The sequence below is a fragment of the Meles meles genome, chromosome 4, assembly GCF_922984935.1.
Source record: "Meles meles chromosome 4, mMelMel3.1 paternal haplotype, whole genome shotgun sequence".
NCBI classification, from domain to species: domain Eukaryota; kingdom Metazoa; phylum Chordata; class Mammalia; order Carnivora; family Mustelidae; genus Meles; species Meles meles.
The window spans coordinates 8,765,655-8,784,355 of NC_060069.1; the positions used below are offsets into that span (position 1 = coordinate 8,765,655).

The window sequence follows — 18,701 nt, forward strand, 5'->3', positions numbered from 1 at the left end:
CGTTGTTTCCATTCATGAGATTGGGAAAATTTTCATAGACAACTTCTTCCACTATATCTTCTAGACTTCTTTCTTTTTCCTCCCCTTCAGGGATTCCAATAATTCTGACGTTGGAACATTTCATGGCATCATTTATTTACCTGATTCTGTTTTCGTGGCTTCTGAGCTGTTTTTTCCAGGCTTCCTCCTGATCCTTTCTCTCTGTTTGTCCTCCAGATCACTAATTCTATCTTCTGTCTCAGTTACCCTAGTTTTTAGAGAATTTAGATTAGATTGTAACTCATTGAGAGCATTTTGAACATCATCCCTGGTGGCTTTCAGTTCTGCCCTAATCAATTCTGTTTGGTCATCCTTGGCTTTCTCCAACCTAGCTATTGCCTGTATAATTATTAGTCTGAATTCCTTTTCTGACATACTGTCGATGTCGATAGCCATTAGCTCTGTTGCAGAAGGTCCATCCTCTGTATTTTTCTTCTGTTGGGTATTCTTCCTCCTAGTCATTTTGGTAAGAGATGACTGAACAGATGCAGCTGGACTTATCGATATCGATTGTGGTGCAGTCAAAGTGCACCCTGGAATGCTTCTGTGCAATCAGGGTTCCCCACCCAAATGAGAGAGAAAAGAAAAGAAGAAGAAATAGAGAAGAAGAAAGAAAAAAAAGGGAAAAGAAAAAAGGAAAAAAAAAAAGAGAGAGAGAGAGAGAGACAGGAAAAAAAGGGAAGATAAAAGAGAAGGCTCAGCCCAAATGGGCCACAAGGTAAGATTTACGAAGTATACAAACAAAAACAGACAAACAAAAAGACTGATAAAAGTATATGACGAGAGAAAAAATATATATATATAAGCAAAAAAAGGGAAGAACCTCATCAGAAAGAACCCCAAGTATAAGATTTATATATTATCAGGACAAACACAAATTCACAGAAACACTGACAGAAGGAAAAATTGGGAGAGTGGTTATAAATTCTCAGTGTGGGTGAGGAAGGTTATTTTGATTCTTCCTGAATGTATCTTGATGTTTTTGTTAAGGGACTCAACTTTCCTAAGTTACAGGGGGATTAGAAACTGGTTTGCCTATAGGGGTAGCATTGATTGGGGAAAGGGGATTACCTTGAAGTTTAACTCTATATGTATAGTAGAAAATAAAAATTAAAAAAGAATAAACTAGACTAAACTAAGTTAAAATTAAAAAAGAATTAAAAAAATAGAAAAGCAAAAGAAAAATACGGGTGTATGTATCAAAAAGTTCAGATTAGAAGGTTATTAAAGAATTTGATGTACTGGACATCTCAGTGTGATGGTAAATAGGTTAAAAAATTATCTGTATGTATATAAAAAAAAAGAACCAGAATAATGGTAAAGAGTTAAAAATAAAAGTTGTATTTATGAAGTAGTGGTGGTTGTTTTCTTTTAGTCTTCTTTTTTTTTTTCCTTCCTTCCTGGTTGGTTTTCTGGGGGAGGGGCCTGCCACGTGGGTTTTCAGACAATGATGTTCCCTGAGTTAGGTCCTCCTGCTCCCCTCAAGAGGGTGTGCTCTGAGGAAACTGTTTTTTTTTCAGGCTTTTGTTCTCTGGGGGTTTTTATGTTCTTTCATCTGTTTTCTCTCACCTTGACAGCTTTTGATGGTTTTTGGAATTTTAGAGGAGAGCAAACTGCACCCCGACCTCCCTCTCAGAGAGAAGCCTCAGAATGTTCTGCAGAGCTGCTGGCAGAGTCGGTTCTGAGTTACTGTCCCTGGGGATGCTGGAGCTCCTCATTGTACCCAATACCAGGGCAGCAGCGGCTGTCTAGGCAGCTCCAGACCGCCAGAGAGGTTCCGAGCAGAGATCGCACACTGAGATGTTCCCGCTGTCCCGGGCTGGGAATGTCTGGTTTTTCCGGATGCCAGAGCTCCAGGCTAGCACCTATGAGCATCTCTCCCAAGGGAGGGTGTGGGATGCGCGGTTTCAGGATTGCCCTCTGGCCAGGCTCCCAGCCCCTCAAGGGAGCCAGACCCCACTTGTTCTCGGGTGCGCTGGTGGGTCAGGTGCACTGGCGGCTCAGGGACAGAGACCTGATTTCTCCACCACACTCTCTCTGGCTCAGCGCCAGGGGAGGCTGCCCTGGGTCCGGGGACTTAGGTCCCTGACCCTAACCGCCCAGATTCCCACTATTTCCGCCCCAGCGATCCTTTGCTCTTTGTTATTTGAGTGCTTTACCAGACTCCAAGTTAATGCTGGTCCCCAGACGCAGGGCACTCTCGTATTGGGGTATTACTTTCCAATCAGTCACCTCTGGTGGCTCCCTCCCCATTTTGTTTATCTTCCAGTATCAGTCCGACGCTCCCAGTCTGCTTTACCTGCCACTGGCGTCTTCTGCTCCTGTAGAGATCCAGACGTGTATAATTCTGATCTCAGGCTGATTTCATGGGTGGTCAGAGTTCTTTGGTAGGTAATCAGCTCACTTTAGGGTACAGTTGAAACGGTGCCTCCTCCTACTTCCCCATCTTGACTCCCCTTTTTTTTTTTTTTAAAGATTTTATTTATTTATTTGACAGAGAGAAATCACAAGAGAGGCAGGCAGAGAGAGAGAGGGGGAAGCAGGCTCCCCACTGAGCAGAGAGCCCGATGTGGGACTCGATCCCAGGACCCTGAGATCATGACCTGAGCCGAAGGCAGCGGCTCAACCCACTGAGCCACCCAGGCGCCCTGAGGTACCTTTTCTATGGGGCATTTTGCTCCCATAAGGACTGGAGGTAAAGAAAAGAACAAGTAAAAAGGTGCTAATGATATTGCTGATAGAGATGAGAAAGATCATCTGAAACAAAGACCACTGAAGCAAAACCTGGGGATGTAATCCAGTTTTGAATATGACAGGTGATGTTCAGATTTTTCAACAGACAACTTACATTAATCTACATTAAAATGAACACTCCTGTATTATTCTAATTCCTGCAGATAAAAATATGCTATGCCATTCTTTTTTTTTTTAAAGTAGGCTCCACACCCCATGTGGAACCAATGCAGAGCTTGAACTTACCTGAGATCAAGACCTGAGCTGAGATCAAGAGTCAGATGTTTAACTGACTGAGCTACCCAGGAGCCCCTATGTTATGCCATTCTTAAATTATAATCCTTGTAAATACTGCTTTCCTCTTTGAAATATGTTTCATAACACTACTTCTTTTCTACAGCAACTTTTTTTGGGAAAAAATCCTAATGTATTAGATCAGATACTGTATTAAGTATTACCATGGATTGACCCAGTATTAAAAGAGCATATATCAGGGGCGCCTGGGTGACTCAGTGGGTTAAGCCTCTGCCTTTGGCTCCCGTGATGATCTCAGAGCCCTGGGATTGAGCCCTGCCTTGGGCTCTCTGCTCAGCAGGGAGCCTGCTTCCTCCTCTCTCTCTGCCTGCCTCTCTGCCTACTTTGGATCTGTCTGTCAAAAAAATAAATAAGATCTTTAAAAAAAAAAAAAACCTATTAAAAACACCCAGCATATATTAGAGCTGGGTTCAAGGACATGGCAGTAAATAAGGGAGTCAGCCCCTCCAAGACCCAGTCTCAAACCAACATTTTCATTGTTATTATTTGAGAATGAGGGGGGTAGGGAGAGAGGGAAAGGGAGAGTCTTTATATATATATATATATATATATATATATATATTTTTTTTTTTAATAAACATATAATGTATTATTAGCCCCAGGGGTACAGGTCTGTGAATCGCCAGGTTTACACACTTCACAGCACTCACCATAGCACATACCCTCCCCACAATGTCCATAACCCCACCACCCTCTCCCTACCTCCCTCCCCCCTGGCAACCCTCAGTTTGTTTTGTGACATTAAAAGTCTCTTATGCTTTGTCTCCTTCCTGATCCCATCTTGTTTCATTTATTCTTTTCCTGCACCCCCCAAACCTCCCACGTTGCATCTCCACTTCCTCATATCAGGGAGATCATATGATAGTTGTCTTTCTCCAACTGACTTATTTCGCTAAGCATAATACCCTCTAGTTCCATCCATGTTGTCGCAAATGAAAGATTTCATTTCTTTTGATGGCTGCATAGTATTCCATTGTATATATATACCACTTCTTCTTTATCCATTCGTCTGTTGATGGACATCTAGGTTCTTCCCATAGTTTGGCTATTGCAGACATTTCTGCTATAAACTTTCGGGTGCACATGCCCCTTCAGATCACTACGTTTGTATCTTTAGGGTAAATACCCAGGAGTGCAATTGCTGGGTCATAGGTTAGCTCTATTTTCAACTTTTTGAGGAACCTCCATGCTGTTTTCCAGAGTGGTTGCACCAGCTTGCATTCCCACCAACAGTGTAGGAGGATTCCCCATTCTCTGTATTCTCGCCAGCATCTGTCATTTCCTGACTTGTTAATTTTAGCCATTCTGACTGGTGTGAGGTGGTATCTTATTGTGGTTTTTGATTTGTGTTTCCCTGATGCCGAGTGATGTGGAGCACTTTTTCATGTGTCTATTGGCCATCTCGATGTCTTCTTTGCAGAAATGTCTGTTCATGTCCTCTGCCCATTTCTTGATTGGATTGTTTGTTCTTCGGGTGTTGAGTTTGATAAGCTCTTTATAGATTTTGGATACTAGCCCATATATCTGATATGTCGTTTGCAAATATCTTCTCCCATTCTGTCAGTTGTCTTTTGGTTTTGTTAACTGTTTCCTTTGTGTGCAAAAGCTTTTGATCTTGATGAAGTCCCAATAGTTCATTTTTGCCCTTGCTTCCCTTGCCTTTTGAGATGTTCCTAGGACGAAGTTGCTGCGGCTGAGGTCGAAGAGGTTGCTGGGATTTTGATGGATTCCTTTCTCACACTGAGGTCCTTCATCCATTTTGAGTCTATTTTCATGTGTGTGGTGTAAGGAAATGGGCTGGTTTCATTTTTCTGCATGTGGCTGTCCAATTTTCCCAACACCATTTGTTGAAGAGACTGTCTTTTTTCCATTGGACATTCTTTCCTGCTTTGTCGAAGATTAGCTGACCATAGAGTTGAGGGTCTATTTCTGGGCTCTCTATTCTGTTCCATTAATCTATGTGTCTGTTTTTGTGCCAGTACCATACTGTCTTGATGATGATAGCTTTGTAATAGAGCCTGAAGTCTGGAATTGTGATGCCACCAACTTTAGCTTTCTTTTTCAACATTCCTCTGGCTATTCGAGGTCTTTTCTGGTGCCATACAATTTTTATGACTATTTGTTCCATTTCTTTGGAAAAAAAAAAAAAAAAAAAAAAGGATGGGATTTTGATAGGGATTGCATTAAATGTGTAGATTGTTTTAGGTAGCATAGACATTTTCACAATATTTGTTCTTCCAATCCATGAGCATGGAACATTTTTCCATTTCTTTGTGCCTTCCTCAATTTCTTTTATGAGTACTTTATAGTTTTCTGAGTACAAATTCTTTGCCTCTTTGGTTAGGTTTATTCCTAGGTACCTTATGGTTTTGGATGCAATTGTAAATGGGATTGACTCCTTAATTTCTCTTTCTTCTGTCTTGTTGTTGGTGTAAGGAAATGCAACTGATTTCTGCGCATTGATTTTATATCCTGACACTTTACTTAATTCCTGTACAAGTTCTAGCAGTTTTGGAGTGGAGTTTTTTTGGGTATCATCTGCATATCATCTGCAAAGAGTGATAGTTTGACTTCTTCTTTGCCGATTTGGATGCCTTTAATTTCTTTTTTTGTCTGATTGCTGAGGCTAGGACTTCTAGTATTATGTTGAATAGCAGTGGTGATAATGGACATCCCTGCCATGTTCCTGAGAGAGGGAGAGTCTTTTTTTGTTAAGATTTTTATTTATTTGACAAACAGAGATCACAAGTAAGCAGAGAGGCAGGCAGAGAGAGGAGGAAGCAGGCTCCCTGCGGAGCAGAGAGCTCAATGCGGGGCTCGATCCCAAGACCCTGGGATCATGACCTGAGCTAAAGGCAGAGGCTTTAACCCACTGAGCCACCCAGGCGCCCCGAGAGGGAGAGTCTTAAGCAGACTCCACATCCAGCTCAGAGTCCCAGGCAGCCTAGATCTCAAAGCCCTGAGATCATGACCTGAGCTGATATCAAGAGTCTGGCCACACAGGCACCCCCGACGTTTTATTTATTATTAAGTTAACTAATTCAAACATCTGAAATGAACTTCAAAGTAGTTAAGAGATAAGATACTTGTCTTATGAATGTCATAAGCATAAGCCATTTGATTCCACAGACTGATTACCATATATATTCATCCCAACATATTAAAATCTAGTGCAGATACTAAAGTGCTACTCTTAAAATGCAGAGCATTTGCTACAATTAATGTATGCAAATATCAAAGTGATCCACACATAGATTTTACTTGTAATTTCCACCCAGAAAAAAACTAAAAACCTGTATTTTGAAAATCATTCTAAAGTTTCCCAAAGTGAATCTGCATTTGATTTTTGTTTTTTTTTTTAAGATTTATTTATTTGTCAGAGAGAGAGAGGGGGAGAGAGACAGCATGAACAGGGAGAGCAGCAGACAGAGGGAGAAGTAGACTTTCTGCTGAGCTAGGAGTCCAAAGCAGGACTCCATCCCAGGACCTGGGGATCATGACCAGAGCCAAAGGCAGACACTTAACTGACTAAGCCAAAGGCAGACATTTAACTGACTAAGCCATTCAGGCATCCTGCACTTCTTCTTTAACTGAAATATATGTATCCTTCTTCCTATTAGAAATGGCTTGCTTGGGGGGCACCTGGGTGGTTCAGTGGGTTAATGTCTCTGCCTTCATCTCAGGTCATGATCCCAGGATCCTGGGATTGAGCCCCACATCGGGCTGGCTCTCTGTTCCTTGGGGAGCTTGCTTCCTCCTCTCACTCTGCCTGCCTCTCTGCCTACTTGTGATCTCTGTCTGTCAAATAAATAAATAAAATCTTAAAAAAAAAAAAAGGAAAGAAGAAATGGCTTGCTTAGGCCAAAAAGGAAACTTTGCTCTTTCATGAAAGAAAAGTGCTTTTTACTCCTGAAATCTATTCCCCCAACCAGTTACTGCCACAACAAACATATAGTTATGTAATTTCCAAGGGGGAAAATGACAAGCACAGGAGAAAAGGCTACTTGGCCAGCTAGGAGACTACACTAACCATGAATAAACCTGAATTAATAAGAGCACAGAACAGTGGTTGCAAAATGAGACACAAGAAAACTATTACAAAGGTAACATGAAATAGGTCACATGAATATCCTCAAAGGAAATATGTGAGAAAGGTTATTTTTAATTTAGAACACCTCTAAATATATAAACATATTTAATTTAGACATATATTTTTAACTTAGAAATACATAGGAAGAAAAATATTTATTCATCTTTGCTGCCACTATCAATAACATTTTTCTGAATGTTGCACCTGGGTTAGCAGTATGTATACTGGCATGAAGAGACTTAAAACTGAGGCCCTAAATCCCCAAAATCACATGTAAAATTTGTTGTAAATAGACCTATTTCTAGAGAAAGGGTTCAATTAACAACTCTGAAACAACACAGAGCTTTTAATGTCAACCATTTGTTTTTTACATTAACACTGATGAGGAATACTTTAAAATTAAGACTACAACTGGCCACATAAAATAGGTAAGTATAATAAAAATTTGAGTGCCACGTAATAATGTACATATTAATGATGTAACTATCACACTCAGGAAATGCAAGATCTTTCAAGAAGGTAAAAGCTTCAAGGTATGCACACTAAAAACAACAAAATACTGTTGAAAGAAAATTCAAATATGTAGATAAATAGACATCCCACATTCATGGATCAAATCAATATTGTTAGGGTGGCAATACTCTCCTATTTGATCCACACATTTAATAAAATCCCAGCAGCCTTTCTGTAAAATTGACTAGCTGACTAAAATTCATATGGAAATGCAGGAGACCCAGAATAGCCCAATCTTGAAAACCAACAAAGTTAGAACCTCAAATTCCTCGTTTTAAAACTTAATACAAAGCCACAGTAATCAAGACAACATAGTTCTAGCATAAGGTCAGGTATATAGATCAATGGGACAAAACTAGCAGTTCAGAAATAAACTTTTACATGAATGGCCTACTATTCTTCACAAGCGTGTCATAACAATTCAATGAGGAAAGAATAATCTTTTTCACAAATAATGTTGGGACAACTGGATATCCACATGCCAAAAGAATAAAGTTGGATCCCTATTTCACACTATATACAAAAATTAACCCGAAATTGAAGCTACAGAATTCTTAGAGTATAGAAGTAAATCTCTGAGACCTTGGATTAAGTAACGGCTTCTCAGATATGACACCAAAAACACAAATAGCAAAAGAAAAAGATAAAATGGATTTCATCAAAATAAAAAACTTTGTGCTTCAGGTGATAACCATTAAGAAAGTGAAAAGACAGCCCAAAAAATAGCAGAAAATATCTGCAAACCATGTATCTGATAAGCAATCTGTATTCAGAATATGTAACGAACTCTTACAACTCAATAATAAAAGGATGACTAACCCAAATAAAAAATGGATGATTTGAATAGACATTTTGTGGAAAATATACAAATGGCAACAAACACACAAAAATATATTCAACATTTTAGTCATCAAGGAAATGCAAATTAAAACTACAACAAGGGGTGCCTGGGTGGCTCAGTCAGTTAATAATCTGACTCTTAGTTTCAGCTCAGGTCATGATCTCAGGGGTTGCGGGGCTGAGCCCCACCTCAGGCTCTACACTCAGCGGGGAGTCTGCTTGAAGACTCTCTCCTTCTGCCCCTCCCTCCACTCACACACCAAGTGCACCACTCTTTCTCAAAAGAGATAAATAAATATTTTTAAAAATAATAAAATGACAACAAGGTAGCACTTCCTATCCATTAGGATAGCTAAAATAAAAAGAGAGAGACAATGACAAGTGTTGGTAAGGTTGTGGAGAAATCAGATTCCTCATACCCTGATAGTAGGATTACAAAAAGTTTAAAATGTAGTACTATGTAATCCTATATAATTCCATATAACATCAATTCCACTCCTAAATATGTACCCAAGAGAATTGGAAATACATAGTCACCTCTAAGGTTACACACAGACATTTACAGCAGCATTATTCATACCAGTAAAAAAGTGTAAACAATACGAATGTCCATCAACTGATGAATGTATAAACCAAATGCAGTAAATCCGTACAATAGAATACTACTTGGCAAAAAAAAAGAAATGAAATGCACAAGCTACAATATGACCCTTCAAAACACTATGCTAAGTGAAAGTCATGAGTCTGACTCTTGGTTTCAGCTCAGGTCATGATCTCAGGGTCACTGGGATGGAGCTCCATTTTGGACTCTGCACTCAGCAGAGTTTGCTTAAGATTCTCTCCTCCCATTGCCCCTCCCCTCTGTGTTTGTGCGCATGCACTCATCCTCATTCTCAAAATAAATAAATAAATCTTTTAAAAAAGCTGATCTTGTGACAGAAAGTAGATTAGTGGCTGCCAGATACTGAGAAGATAGGAAAAAAGGAAACTTTTTTCTTTTATTAGAGAAGATTTTTGGGGAGATGATGAAAATGCTCCAAACATGATTAGTGTCCACTACTTTACTGAATATATTAAAAACAACCAAATCGTACACTTTAAAAAGGTGAATTTTATGTTATGTAAAATTTTATCTTAATAAAGATATTATTAAAAAACAAAAAAGTTTCAAGGTGTCAATGATGGAAGCAAGAAATTGTGCTGAGAGCACATGAACAGTTCTGCTCCAAATTATTACATAAGAAAAAAAAGAGGGTATCTTAAGTCTTAGTCCCAACTTTCCTAAAACATCAAAAAATATTTTTCCAGATGATTGCAATTATTGATAAGCTCACAAAACATAAATATTCAGTAAGCTTATTCTTTTTTTAAAAAATTATTTATCTATTTGACAGAGATCACAAGTAGACAGAGAGGCAGGCAGAGAGAGAGAGAGAGGAGGAGGAGGAAGCAGGCTTCCCGCGGAGCAGAGAGCCCGATATGGGGCTCGATCCCAGGACCCTGGGATCATGACCTGAACTGAAGGCAGAGGCTTTAACCCACTGAGCCAGCCAGGTGCCCCAGTAAGCTTATTCTTTAGAATTCATGTTTCAGTATGCTATACTTGTATTAAAAATAGAAGTTATAGTATGATGATCAGAGCAATCTATCACTTGAGGAAAAAACAAAAAATCTTTTCAACATACAGTTTTTTTAAAGGCTGATTCAAAGAACTGAAGAGACTCACATTGCTCTGGGTACATCAATTGTCTAACTTTGCTCAATGAAATTAAATGAAGAAAAAATTTCAAGACAAATATTCTACAAGTTTAACAGTTAATGCTCCCTAATTTAGGAGCTTGTACAATTGAGTTATTAAACGGAAACAAACACTCTTTCAAAATTATAGTCCGTTTGCTAATGCAAATGAGAAACACTACAGAATTCAGATATTACACCATTCTAAGAAGTTACTACACTATTACCTAAAAGATGAAAAGTCCAGAAAAAGATCTAAAGTTACTGGCTTTGTGTACATAGCATGGTTTATCTGAGGCCTGATGTGGAATAGTGTGGTCACCTAACTGTCAGAGCATGGAACACTCATTTTACTTACTGGTACCTAAAAGGATTAGACAGGAAACTGTTTTTGGTAATGGTCAACAGGTCCCATTCACTCAATACTCAGTGTGTTTAAAGCATGATTTTAAAACCTTCACATGCTCCATGTCACTTCATTTAATCCTCACAGCAATCTGAGGGGTAGGAATTACCACTGGTTTTATAAAAAGGAAACAGAAGCATCAACATCTTGGTCTGACCAGGCAGGCTACTAAAAAATGTCACTGCCTCCCCCAAGGAAAAAATAAGATCAAGCTCAATTTTTAAAAATTCATTACAGGACTAAAGAAAGATTATAAAAAGCACTATTAGCATATTTCTCTGTCAGGCATATCGACACAAAAATGCAGCAATCACACACAGGTTCGTCTCTGGGCAATAAAGCTGTGGAGTTAAGACTCTGCCACTACTATATAATCCAATCACTAATAGACAACATCCAGGAAGGTAGACAGATGGTCTGTTTTCCTTTTGGTACTGTTAATTCTTACGAATTCCCTCCTAACACAGACACAGAAAACCAGAAATGTCAAAAGAAAAAAAGAACAATAATTGATTCCAAGTGTAGCGTTTGCATCTAAAATATGCACATATGCTTTTCAGAAGAGAAGGGCTAAATGGCATAACTGTGCTGTGTGGTACTACTCAAGATATTGAAAGTTACATTTAAAATGATACTTCATAGAAGCACAGAAAAATAAAACCAACAGAAATACTTACTTTCCCCTCCATGAATGCTTTGTTGTGTAGAAACATGCCAAATCCTTGTTTTCCCTAATTATGTTCATTTTGTGCTGAAACCTGGAAGATAAAAATATGGCTGAATTCAGTACAGTTATCCTTCGAGTTTTTCCTTAATCTCCCATACCATACTTTCAGAGCTTGCCATACAGTACTGATTTTAAGGCACAAGACCATAGGTTTTAGGGAACAGGCACTGATCTATTCACATCTCTGTCACAGACTTTAGCACACCATATTGTGACTGCCTGCTCCCCTCCACTACACTGGGTTTCTTGAGGACAAGAATTGCCCTCAATATCCCAAGAGTAGAGACCTAATAAAAAAAATGTTCAAGTAAATGCATCTTTAAATCTCACATTACCAAACAATGCCTTGGCACAATATGGGCATCTAAAAATGTCTGCCAAGTATCAAATCAACTCGAAAAGGTTTTCATTGAGTTACTAGGTGTCAGCTGTTCTGCTGTCACTGTCACTTTAAGGAGACCCACTATAAATACAATTTAACTTAAAAATGACAATATTTAATATTAAAAAATCTAAAATGTCCATAGCAAAAAATCTAAAATGCTCAAAAAGTAAATACTAGCATCTAAAGATAATCATTCTAGCCTCCCCTCCCCTATTTAGAATAGGTGTTTTTAACAAAATTGAGACTGCCAATTATACTGCTTAAGCCTGTTTTCACACAATTTTAACCTTCTTCTTTAGAACCTTCTATGGAATTAAATATTCTTTAAAAAGAAGTGATTTTTAAGGCTATATGGTATTCTACTATACGAATATACTAGAACAATACTACTTATAGTGTAATCACAAGCATTAAGCTAAGTACAGAAACTAACAGTAAGTGTTTAGAAACCTAAAAACAATTTGGTGAGTGAACTCCTGGCTAAAGAGTACACAGACCAAACAGTTCAGGACTCTCAAATTTGTATGACAGATCACAGGGTAATAGCTTCCAACCAGCTTCATGCAGAGGGACCATGTTATGTATCATATTTTAAAATTAGTCTACTGACTATAACCCAGAAGTGTAACTGTACAGGATAAATTATCCGAACTGTTTACTAAAAAAAAGACTCATAAATTTTGAAAATACTACATAGTTTACTTCATACTGCATAAAAGTTAAAATGAATATGGTGATTTATTTCTTTTGTGACCTGACCATCTTTCCCCACCCTTACTTAGAAATGTACTTAAAAAAATACTGGACACATACCAAAGTGTCAGTGCACACTAAATGGTTCACACTGGTCTAATTTGTTTTTAATCAGGAAGTATTCTTCTAATAATGTGAATAAAACGAATCTCATTCAAAAGGACACTTTTATAACAGCTTTTTAAGATACAATTCACACACCATAGAATTCACCCTTTTTAAGTATACAATTCAGGGGTTTTTAGCATATTCAGAGTTCTACAACCAATGCTGTTTTTAGAACATTTTTGTCATCCCATAAAGAAACCCTGTTAGCAGTCACTCCTCATTCCCACTCACTCCCAGCACCTGGCAACCACTAATCTACTTTCTGTCACTACATATTTGCCTATTTTAGACATCTCATACAAATGAATCATATAAAATGTGGTCTCTGTGACTGCCTTCTTTCATGTAGCATGACATTTTCAGAGTTCATCCACACTCTGGCATGCATTAGTTTCCTTCTATTGTATAGATATACCACATTTTGTTTATTTATCAGTTGACAGACATTTGTGCTGTTTCTACTTTTTGGCTATTAGGAATCATGCTGCTAAAAGCATTTGTATGAGCATGTTTTTATTTCTCTTGAGTATATATACCTCCATAGCAAAAACATTTTAAAAGACACTGCCATTTTGAAATTGCTTTCTTCATTCCTACTACTTTTGTATTAGCAAAGTGGCAAGGGCCTCTCTACTCTATGTAGAACACTCTTCCCCTGGACACCTACATGGTTCACATGTCCTTCAAATCTGTGTTTAAATGTCACTTTTATAATGAGGCCTACCCTAACTATCCTGTTATAAATTGTAATCACTCTCCTCATTCTACACCTTCAATTCCCCCTGACTCTTGCTCATTTTTCTTCTATGGCACCTTTCACTGTCAATTTATTCAATGTGCAATTTATTACCCATCTAATCCTGCTACCATTATCAAGAGAGAAGCATTTTTGTCTGTTAAGCTAATTTATACACATATATCCCCAAAGCCTACAAGAGTTCCTTGACACAAAATGGGTGCTCAATAAGTACTTAAGTGAATGAATGAAATGCGGCAACCCCACAGGAAATCCTGATGTCCACTTTAAACTTGATGTTCTAACAGGTACTCCTAAATAAGGTTTTGTCAAATCTTCTGGAAAAGCATCAACTCATGCTCTGAGGAATAAGACAACCACAAGTAACTGCAAGGTTAGGGAAACCTTTAATGTTACTAGAGAGGAAATTACAGTCAACTGACATCTTCCTTTCTAATGTGTATGGAGACAGCTAAATATAGTTCTGACAGTTGGTGCATTTTGTTTGTTTTTTTTTCCCCTGGATTGTGTATCTGAGATGAAACAGACAGCCAACTAAGACTTATTAAAACCAGCAGACATTTTTCCCGGCTTCTAAATCATTTGCAGTAAATGACATTGCTGAAAAGAAACTTAGGTAGGATCTCTGAGACTATGCCAAAATAGTGAAAAATACAGGTCTACAGCTGTTATCTTTTCCTCATATACTACGACTGAATATTGGAATAAGGGATTTAAAAAGGAGGACACAAAAGGTGATGCCCAATACTAAGGAGTGGAGTTTGGACTCCTAGACCATAACTTATCTGACTGACAGACTCTGTACCAAGGCCTATCTTGCTACAAGAAAATGCACTTGAGTGAAGAGTGACTGGTATCATTAAGGGGTTTTAAATTTAAAATGGAGGTGAGAAAAAAATAATAAAGACTTTAAAATGATAGCGCCAGGGGCGCCTGGGTGGCTCACTGGGTTAAAGCCTTTGCCCTAGGCTCTGGTCATGATCCCAGGGTCCTGGGATCGAGCTCCATATCCCGCTCTCTGCTCGGCAGGGAGCCTGCTTCCTCCTCTCTCTCTGCCTGCTTCTCGGCCTACTTGTGATCTCTGTCAGTCAAATAAATAAATAAAATCTTTTTTTAAAAAAACGATAGTGCCAAAGAACTTAAGAGCATGACCTGTGGCGGGGAGTACTCCTAAAGATGACTGTAGGTATTGCTGATTTGGGGGAATACGTAACTCAAACCGATCTTTTAGGAGGAGAATTAAAACAAGTTTACATCAAGAAGGCTTATCTATGGGGCGCCTGTGTGGCTCAGTGGGTTGGGGCCTCTGCCTTCGGCTCGGGTCATGATCCCAGGGTCCTGGGATTGAGCCCCACATGGGGCTTTCTGCTCTGCAGGGAGCCTGCTTCCTCCTCTCTCTCTGCCTAGTTGTGATTTCTCTCTGTCAAATAAATAAAATATTAAAAAAAAAAAAAAAAAGAAGAAGAAGGCTTATCTACAACTTTCTAAAGACCTAGGAACTTGGTGGTGATAAAAGCACCAGACTCCAGAGTTCTTAGGTTAGGACAATTAAATGAGAAAGAGAGAGAAGATCTAACATACACATTAGTATAAAATTAAACTACTGGAAGATATACAAATGGCCAACAGGTATATGAAAAGATGTTCAATGTCACTATCAGAGAAATGCAACTCAAAAGCACTAGAGGGGATGCATGGTTGGCTCAGCTGGTGGAGCACGTGACTCTTGATCTTGGGGTTGTGAGTTCAAGCCCCACACTGGGTGTAGAGATTGCCCAAAATTAAATAAATAAGGAAAATCTTAAAAAAAAAAAAGAGGCATGAGATATTACCTCACACCTGTTACGATGGCCATTATCAAAACAAACAAACAAAAACCCCAAAAGACAACGAGTTTTGGCAAGGATGTAGAGAAACTGAATACTGGCAGTGAGAATGCAAAATGGTATAGGCAGTATGGAAAACAGTACAGAAGTTCCTAACAATTAAAAATAGAACTAACATATGATCCAGCAACAAAACTTCCAGGTATTTATCCAAAAGAATTGAAATTAGGATCTTCAAGAGTCAACTCCCATGTTCACTACAGCATTTTCTGGAAGAGCCAAGATATGGAAACAACTTCAAATCCATCAACGGACAAAAAAATTTAAAAATGTGGCATACACACACAAAGGAGTATTTTTCAGCCGTGATAAAGAGGGAAATCTTGCAATATGCAACATAGATGAACTTTGGGGGACGTGATGCTAGGTGAAGTAAGTCAGCCATAGAAGGGCCAATATTGCATTAGTCCATGCTGTATTATATGAGTTATCTAAAACAGTCAAACTCATAGAAACAGAGAGTAGAATGGTGGCTGCCAGGAACTGGGGTGCAGTAGAAAGGGGGAGTTGCTAATCAATGGGTATAAAGTTTCTGCTGTGCAAGATAATTAAGTTGCACAGATCTGCTGTACAGCACGGTGCCTATAGTTAACAATACTGTACTGCACACTGAAAAATCTGTTAAGAGGACAGATATCATGTCAAAGTGTTCTTACCACAATAAAATAAAATTTAAGAAAATTTTAAACTACTGATTACCTGGCTAATAGAAGAAATACTGATGCAGATAACCATGTTGACAGAAAAAATACAATATAAGATTAAAGAAGTACGTCAACTCTCTCTGGACATCAGTAGCCGTTCCTATGGCCAAAATCAGCAGATTTGACAATTATCTCTAACATTTTAGGAAGCAACAAGTGACACTGCTATTGTGCTTCCAATCCTGAATAACCACCACCAAAAAGGCCAGAAAAACGGAAGTACTTTTTTTGGAAGAAAATTACTCCTCTACCTGAAGAGCTTGCCTTCAGTCATATTACATACATGCAGAGGTATATCTGAGAGGTAAGAGAGGGGGGAGATACTCACCTACATAGCCAAATAAGGGGATAATTCAGTGCTATGTATTACTACTTTCTGCCTAGCCTCATAATGGAAATCAGGATAATCCTTTTTTATTTTGAGCCCTCGGTAAAGATTATCCTGAAACTGGGGAGGCACGGTGACTCTAATAAAAAGATTTAAGTCATGTCCTGAAATTATGCAAAAACTAGGTTTCATTGAGTATTCATCACATGTTAATGATTAGGCCAGACCTTGGCTATGCGTTTATCCACCTACCTCATTTTGTCTTCATAACACCACTATGGTATAGATATGATGATATGGTATAGATATGATGATCTCCATTTTAGTGACAAGAAAACTATAGAGAATTTATATCACTTCTCCCAGGTCACTATGGTAAATAGTTGGGCCAGACTATGGATTCACTCTGCTTAACTCTACACTCTATGTATTTATCCTAAGCAATAAAACCTTCCCTCGAATTTAAGAACTCAAAATAAATTCATTCTGACCATGTAACTGAGCGCATTCCTGGATTAATTCAGAATTAATACCAATTACTACCGTCACACAATTTCAAACAATGAAACAACCTGCCACACTCAACACAAGGCAAAAGAAAAAGAAAAGGGAAGGCACCAAGGCTGAATATTTCTGTCTATAGGTAAGCTTAAAAAATTTTTTTAGTGGGGTGCCTGGGTGGCTCAGTGAGTTGAACGTCTGCCTTCAGCTCAGGCCATGATCCTGGTGTTGGTGGGATTGAGCCCCACATCAGGGTCCTTGATCAGCAAAGGGCCTGCTTCTCCCTCTCCTCCTCTCTCTGTGTCAAATAAATAAATAAAAAGTTTAAAAAAAATAACTGAAAAAAAATTTTTTTAAATGAAGTGTTCAAAACAAACACAATAGAAATTTGTTACGAATACAGGATTCCAGAATAGTCTTTAAGGAGTTCAATAACAGAAAAATACTACTTTAACTAACAATGAACTTTTAAAATAACCAGATTAATGAGATCTGAGGCCGGGACCTACTTCCCAACAGTGTTATATATATTTTTAAAATATTTTATTTATTTATTTGACAGAGAGAGAGAGAGATCACAAGTAGGCAGAGAGCCAGGCAGAGAGAAGAAGGAAGCAAGGGGAAGCAGGCTCCCCACTGAGCAGAAAGCCTGATGCAGGACTTGATCCCAGGACCCCGAGATCAAGACCTGAGCCAAAGGCAGAGGCTTACTCCACTGAGCCACCCAGGTGCCCCTCAACAGTGTAATATTAGCCTCTCCAAATTTTCAGGTAAATCTATTTTATATTCTCAATCAAACCTTAACCACTTTGTGATGCAGTCATTTCATCTTATGAAGGCAACTGGTCTGGAAACTGCAGTAACTCTTTCAGACCATGAGGATACTCCCGGACACACAAATAACTCACTAGTGGATAATGGCAATACACAGTATCAGAAAAATGCAGAAGAAACAGGATAAGAATATTCTGTACTGAGTATGTATCATTCGGTAATTATTAAAAATTACTAAAATTTAATAAAAATTTAATAAAAATTTAATAATAATTATTAAAAATTATTATCATTACGGTAATTTTTAAAAATTACCGTAAGTGAGACTTGGAACAACCTCAAGAGAACCACTGGAAAATGAGTGAAGGCAAGTCTAGGGGGTCCACCAAGCACAGCGTCCTTCAAGTGATGGTTTAATTTTGAAACACAGACTTGGAAATAGTTCCTATAGCACAGACACCAGACCACATAAACATAACTAACAACTAGCACAAGAAGTTACATTAGTATACACACTAAACTAGTTTTAATATTCAATCTACCATCAATGTAACTGAAGATGGTGAATTTTTAAAATGTTACTTATGGTTGAAGACAGATTAGTAAAAACTGCCATTTACTGGCTTCGTAACTTGAAGAAAAGCTTCCTAAACTTCTTAGAATCATGGTTCATCTATGAGAGAGAACAGTATTTGTAGCAAAGGGCTTTGGTAAGGAGTAAATGATATAAATAAAGGGGATAGTGTGATGCCTGGCTCAGAATAAGCACTAAAAATATTAACTGCAATCATAATAATGATTATTGTACTTTAAACATACTACCTAGATATGAAATAGTTGTTTCATATGTCTCTATGATTACCTCTCTCACTTTCAGGCTTACAAGGCCCTGTATCTCTCTTAAGGTGTCTCAGGTGGGAAAGTTAAAATTATTAAATTACTTAATCCTAAATCTTTTACCTTTTAATTTCAATCCTTGTAGTATTTATTCAATGTATATCACCAACAAGTATCAGCTAGGATTTCTATCTTCAAAAGTACAGTGTTTTATTGCTTTAGTCAGTATTTTTAGTTTTCACCTGTTCATTCCAAGAGAACTATAGCA

General features: G+C 38.2%; 1 protein-coding gene across 3 annotated transcripts in view; it reads right to left on the minus strand.

Annotated features, from left to right (window-relative positions):
* DNAJC13 (DnaJ heat shock protein family (Hsp40) member C13) overlaps positions 1-18,701 on the minus strand; it is a 129,773-nt gene that overhangs the window by 99,214 nt on the left and 11,858 nt on the right. For all 3 annotated transcript variants that reach the window (XM_046001672.1, XM_046001673.1, XM_046001670.1), the window contains exon 2: positions 11,351-11,431. In XM_046001672.1, the coding sequence (XP_045857628.1) occupies positions 11,351-11,418 (68 nt within the window). In that variant the 5' untranslated portion in view covers positions 11,419-11,431. The remainder of the gene's footprint in view (positions 1-11,350; positions 11,432-18,701) is intronic.